Source organism: Larimichthys crocea, chromosome XII (assembly GCF_000972845.2).
Source record: "Larimichthys crocea isolate SSNF chromosome XII, L_crocea_2.0, whole genome shotgun sequence".
In the NCBI taxonomy this organism is placed as follows: domain Eukaryota; kingdom Metazoa; phylum Chordata; class Actinopteri; family Sciaenidae; genus Larimichthys; species Larimichthys crocea.
In genome coordinates, this window is record NC_040022.1 from 25,046,205 (window position 1) to 25,052,204 (window position 6,000).

The 6,000-nt window shown below is 37.6% G+C and overlaps 1 protein-coding gene and 1 gene segment (V, D, J or C); both read left to right on the plus strand.

Moving 5' to 3' along the window:
• The first annotated feature begins 110 nt into the window (after positions 1 to 110).
• Positions 111 to 4,167, plus strand: LOC104925072 (immunoglobulin lambda-1 light chain). Of its 4 annotated transcripts, none has more exons than XM_027285901.1 (5): positions 111 to 269; positions 362 to 683; positions 829 to 832; positions 2,861 to 2,894; positions 3,637 to 4,167. In XM_027285901.1, exons 1-5 carry the CDS (start codon positions 230 to 232, stop codon positions 3,960 to 3,962), a joined length of 726 nt encoding a protein of 241 aa, XP_027141702.1. In that variant the 5' UTR covers positions 111 to 229; the 3' UTR covers positions 3,963 to 4,167. The 4 variants fall into 4 exon arrangements, with proteins under 4 accessions (XP_027141702.1, XP_027141700.1, XP_027141699.1 ...); XM_027285899.1 differs by lacking the exon at positions 829 to 832 and adding an exon at positions 2,010 to 2,013; XM_027285898.1 differs by lacking the exon at positions 829 to 832 and having other exon boundaries at positions 112 to 269; positions 362 to 687.
• Positions 4,168 to 4,820: 653 nt separating this feature from the next.
• LOC109142500 (immunoglobulin kappa variable 3-11-like) lies at positions 4,821 to 5,547 on the plus strand. The segment is given in 2 exon segments: positions 4,821 to 4,979; positions 5,072 to 5,547. Coding segments are annotated over 2 exon segments (378 nt in total).
• Positions 5,548 to 6,000: the final 453 nt, after the last annotated feature.

Sequence of the window (6,000 nt, forward strand, 5' to 3'; positions counted from 1 at the left end):
ACACTACACTGACAATAATGGAGACAGAAAAGACTTTTCCTCTTACAGAAGATCAGAGACCAACTAATGTGACAAAGCATGCAGACTGAACCAAAGCTCCTCCTCCTGTCAGTCACTCTCAGTTTCAGTGTTGTATTAAATTGCTCCTCCAGCACCTCCTCTCCTCATCCTCCAAACCCTCTAATCTGTCAGCAGTAAGCTCACTTTACAAGTTACTGACACTGACAACATGCTGGGGACCCTCTGCACTCTCATCACTGCTCTAACATGTAAGGAGGCTGACTTACTGCAGCTTTGACCTCATGTTGGATTCATCAGTCTGTGTGTTTCTCTTGACTCCATGTCATCTTGTTGTTTCCAGGTGTGAGTGGTGTGACGGTGGTGACACAGAAGCCTCCTGTTGTGACGCTGAGGAAAGGAGAGACAGCCACCATGGACTGTAACCTGGGAACTGTTACTAACTCTGTAGCTGTATGGTACAAACAGATTCCTGGAGGAGTTCCTCAGCATGTATTGAGGTTTCATCACAGCTATAGCTATCCAAGATATGGCTCTGGCTTCTCCTCTCCAAAGTTCACATCTACTCATCAGTCACAATCAGATTATCGTTTGATCATCAACAATGTGGAGGAGGGAGACTCAGCAGTCTATTACTGTAAAACATGGGACAGCTCTGTTAACGAGTACGTATCACAGTGATTTACACTGTGACAAAAACCTCCTCACTAACTACTTCTGCTTTTTGAATCCTGAGTGAACAATGAACAATGATGTTTATACATGTAAGTGTCTGTGAGTACATGTGCACCATTAAATGAAACATTATAGAATTAATCAAACAAAGAGGTAAGTATTGTTGGAAAAAAAGACTCAGAACTGAAGAATATTCAGCATTTTTTAATTTAACTGGTTCCAGTGCTGAAGAATATTCAGCATTTTTTAATTTAACTGGTTCCAGTGCAAAAAGCTGATGATCAAAGATCAAAGATATTTCTGAAGCACTCAGTTCTTGTTTAAGTCCATCAACAGGTACAGTTTAACCAGGAACAAATTTAAATTCTGCATTGACCCAAGTGATACACCTGTTTTTCTTTTCTTTTTAAATCTTTTTTCTTTTTAAAAAAATGTTTTTTTCCTCAATAAAACTAATCAGAGAAATAGCCAAGAAGCAACAGCAGACATGACATAACTTCCCACTATTCATTTAATTCTCATCCAACGCAGGCTGCCACCCAGCAGACTGACAGGGAATATACATAAGACACAAATATAAGAAACAATGAATAATAATAAAAATTAGCATCCCTTTTTTTTGTCTGCTCTACCTGCATGATCTTGATAAAACGTATTCTACAACCAAGAATAGCTAATAACTTTCTATGGACAATAGAGGTTATGAGATGTATGCTGTTAAATAAGAAACAATGATTTAATGTGAAACTACTTGCATAATGATGTACATTTATGAAACAGTGTTGAGTGTTGAAGCTCCTCCTCCTCTTCTCGTCTCCTCAGTGTCTTTATAAGCTTCAGTCTCTCTTCTCCTCACACTCCAACCCTGCTCACCTCTCAGCTGGACAGTAAGAGACGTTTACACCACACACTGACAACATGCTGGGGACCCTCTGCACTCTCATCACTGCTCTAACATGTAAGATATTCTTCTCATTCCTTTTATAGACCATATTTTCACACAGAAACATTTCACTCATGTATTTTTCTCTGTATGTTGACAGATGTTGATGCAGTCAAAGTGCTGACCCAGACGCCTGCTGTCCACACAGTTTCTACAGGACAAGAGGTTGTTCTCAAATGTAACATTCAGAGAGATGATGGATATTATGTCAGCTGGTATAAACAGGTTCCTGGTGAAGCTCCTCAGTATGTTCTGAGTTTTTACCATAGTCACAGTTCACCCAGCTTTGGAACAGGATTCTCCTCAGACCGATTCAACTCTAAAGCTTCATCAAACATAGATTACCAGTTCATCATTAAGAGAGCAGAGGCAGGAGACTCTGCTGTGTATTACTGTCACAAATGGGACACCTCTGCTGAGGAGTACGTATCACAGTGATTTACACTGTGATAAAAACCTCCTCACTAAGTACTTCTGCTTTTTGAGTCTCTGACACATCAACTAATGCTCTCTATAACTACACTACATGAGACTTTAAGAATGACTACAAACCAGTTTGTTGTTTTCTACTTTTTATTTGATTTACAACACAGTGGAAAACACCAATGAGTGATAAAGAAAGATAAACAGAGAGATGTATTGTTGACACTGGGAATACACATATATGGTAAATATCAATCAATAACTGAAAATCATGATTATTTTGTTTGTGGTCTCATAAGCCTCACCTGTAAAACATGATTAAATACAATGGATGTTAAACGTCTCTATATGTTTCATTGGTGTTGCCATCACTTTTTATGCAACATTGCACCTCCCAAATATCAAATAAACCAACATAAGTTTATGTTATTGTAGTTTTATAGCAGTTTGTTCATAAGATGTCTAACAAGTAGTTTGACCTTTCTGGGGTTTGGTTGAATCATTATTGAATGTTCAAGTCCAGTTTGTGGCAAAAAGGAGGGTTGGTAATTAAATATTAGACTGAATTCACTGATGATATCTGGACTTTGAACATCTCCACCATGAAAACAAAAAGATGCAACAGAAGATTCAGAATCAGTCCTCAAGTCCAGCAGTGTTTGTGAATATAAGCAGACTGATGAAGTCAATGACATGTTGACAGTGAAAGTTGGTCTCAACAGGATGTTTCAGTTCCACTCCCCTCATTAGTGACAGTCAGGAGGTTTTTGTACAGCCATGTATACAAACTGAATCACTGTGGTATTCGGACAAGGCACCAAGCTGACTGTGACAAGTAAGTACTTTTTAAATGATCATAAAACAAGATAGATTATGTTTCCGGTGTATATTAAAGTATTGAATTTACTTGATACTTTGAAACATTGAACAGATTTTTAGTTCAGATAATTTTTTGTAGTTTTTACATCAGCTTTGAAACAGTACTAAACAGCGCCTTAAAAGACAACTACAGATAAAAATACAATGATAAAATTTTAAGTTTTCACTACAATTCTCTCTCAATTATTGAATCAGCTTCTATACAATGATTTTTCACGTACTATATGAATAGTACGTGAAAAGTCCATAATTTGTCTCTTCTAATTAGAGTACTACTGTTATTGACTGTTAATCTTGTAAAGTTAAAGATAAAATGAATTTAACTGATATTCATCTTCAGTCAGGCATAATAAACACTGTGTATGTAGACTTTTTGAAAATCTGTTTTATTATTATCATTACATTTAACACAAAAACTGATAACATTATGTGTCAGTTATTTCTGTGTTTATGTCATAATCTTTCATATGTCTGAAGTTAGTGAAAAAATAGTAATGTTAAAAAATATCTGAAAAAAACATATTATTGATAGTGTTTTATATATTTCGATTTCTTTCTATATACTAATTACAATACGTTTTATGTCTTCAGGTTATTGTTAATTGTAGGCAGATGTCATGATAATAATTCCTAAACACTGTCATGTTTTCTTTGACTTCATTTCTTGTTTTTTTAATGAGTCCTTCATGTCCTTTCAGGCTCCAGCCTCCCTCCTCCTGTCCTGACAGTCTTCCCTCCGTCCAGTGCTGAGCTCCAGTCCAACAAAGCCACTCTGGTCTGTCTGTCCAGTCAGTCTGTGCCTTTTGCAGATGTGAGCTGGTTGACTGGTGGGAGTCCAGTGAGCAGTGGGATCTCTACCAGCACCGCTGTTCAGCAACCAGACCAGACTTTCCAAATCAGCAGCTATCTGGACATCCAGACGTCAGACTGGAACATGGATAAGGTTTACACATGTAAAGTGTCTTTGGGCTCCCAGACTTCAGAGAAAAACATCAACAAGTCAGGCTGTCCCACTGAAGAATAGTAGAGGAGCACAATGACCATTTCAAATCTGCTTCTTTACTGTTTGTGCTGTTTGCTCATTACAAGGTTTACATGTTAGAAAAGATGGGACTGCATGCTTGTAATAAATGTTGTGACAGTTAGGTGGAGGTGTTGTATCAGCTTTGCAACTGCTGCATTTTTCAAAACTCATTCAATAAAAAAAATAAAAACTTTGTCAACAAAAACTTGTTTGTATTTGTCTTCTTAAAAACATCATTTGAAACAATTTTCTACAAAATATTGTAACCTTCACTGTATTTTATTTTTCTCCTGACACATAGATAACAGACATATTTCTGTTTAATCCTTACTTGAATATGTATATTTAAATTCTCAAAGCTACATTGTTATTAGGTGTTAATTTGCAATAAAAGCACAACAGACAGATTAATATTACTTTGACTGGTTTTAGTTGTTGCAGGAGTTAAGACGTTAGAATAATCAGACAAAATGAGCAAATGAAACTGAGTTTTCATCCTTCATCAGTGAAGCATCACCTCTCGACTCCTCCCTCTCTTCCTGCCCAGGATGCACCTGCAGGCCTCCTCTCCTCATTTATAGCTCCATGTAAATGAAGAGGTCAAGTGTCAGCTCTCTGTAAAATCAGAGGGAACTGAATTCAATCCTGTTTATTAGGAAGTGAGCAAAGAAACAAATCTGTGACAATAAAACTGCAGGAAGTCTTTTTTAAATCATGATGTCATATTTTGGGGTCAGGGGGGAGACATTGTCTACACCGACAATAATGGAGACAGAAAAGACTTTTCCTCTTACAGAAGATCAGAGACCAACTAATGTGACAAAGCATGCAGACTGAACCAAAGCTCCTCCTCCTGTCAGTCACTCTCAGTTTCAGTGTTGTATTAAATTGCTCCTCCAGCACCTCCTCTCCTCATCCTCCAAACCCTCTAATCTGTCAGCAGTAAGCTCACTTTACAAGTTACTGACACTGACAACATGCTGGGGACCCTCTGCACTCTCATCACTGCTCTAACATGTAAGGAGGCTGACTTACTGCAGCTTTGACCTCATGTTGGATTCATCAGTCTGTGTGTTTCTCTTGACTCCATGTCATCTTGTTGTTTCCAGGTGTGAGTGGTGTGACGGTGGTGACACAGAAGCCTCCTGTTGTGACGCTGAGGAAAGGAGAGACAGCCACCATGGACTGTAACCTGGGAACTGTTACTAACTATGAAGCTGTATGGTACAAACAGATTCCTGGAGGAGTTCCTCAGTATATTTTGAGGTTTCATCACAGCTGGAGCTCTCCCTACTATGGTTCTGGCTTCTCCTCTCCAAAGTTCACATCTACTCATCAGTCACAATCAGATTATCGTTTGATCATCAACAATGTGGAGGAGAGAGACTCAGCAGTCTATTACTGTAACACATGGGACAGCTCTGTTAATGAGTACGTATCACAGTGATTTACACTGTGACAAAAACCTCCTCACTAACTACTTCTGCTTTTTGAGTCTCTGACACATCTGGACTGAGTGTGAAGCCACTAACCAAAGCTGTTTGTAACTTCCCTGAATATACAATGAAAAATTCATGTTCCCAAATCTTCTTAATGGATTCTCAGGATTTTTTTAATAGATGTGTAATTGATAGAAATATATAAATTCTTCAACATGAGAAAGGCCCTGAATCCAACAGCTGTTACAGAAACAAACAGTCAACAAATAAACCTGACAACAGGTCACGTAGATACAAAGACTCCTGAATTGTCTTTAATTATTCAATCAGAACCATTTGGATTAATAGGAAACACAGTGAAATGAAAGACCTAAAGACCAATGGAAATATATTCATCCTGTGGTCTATATGATGATTTAAATATTTACATATAAATCAATTTGATATCAACCTCAGCAAAAAGATGTGGTTTAATTAACAATAAAAGTTCAATGAGGGAGTCAACGGATGAAACCTCTCATTGAAAGTAGAAGTGACGGAGTAGACTGGAGAGAGAAAAGAGCAGGAATACCCACCAGAAAGAAAACTTAAAAAAAAAA

What these genes read in the sequence shown, in the direction of transcription:
- LOC104925072 (XM_027285901.1), top strand. Translation starts at nt 230, where the DNA reads ATGCTGGGGACCCTCTGCACTCTCATCACTGCTCTAACAT. An exon ending in TCTCATCACTGCTCTAACAT is followed by an intron (nt 270 to 361) that starts GTAAGGAGGCTG and finishes TGTTGTTTCCAG; the next exon opens with GTGTGAGTGGTGTGACGGTG. An exon ending in CACCAAGCTGACTGTGACAA is followed by an intron (nt 2,895 to 3,636) that starts GTAAGTACTTTT and finishes ATGTCCTTTCAG; the next exon opens with GCTCCAGCCTCCCTCCTCCT.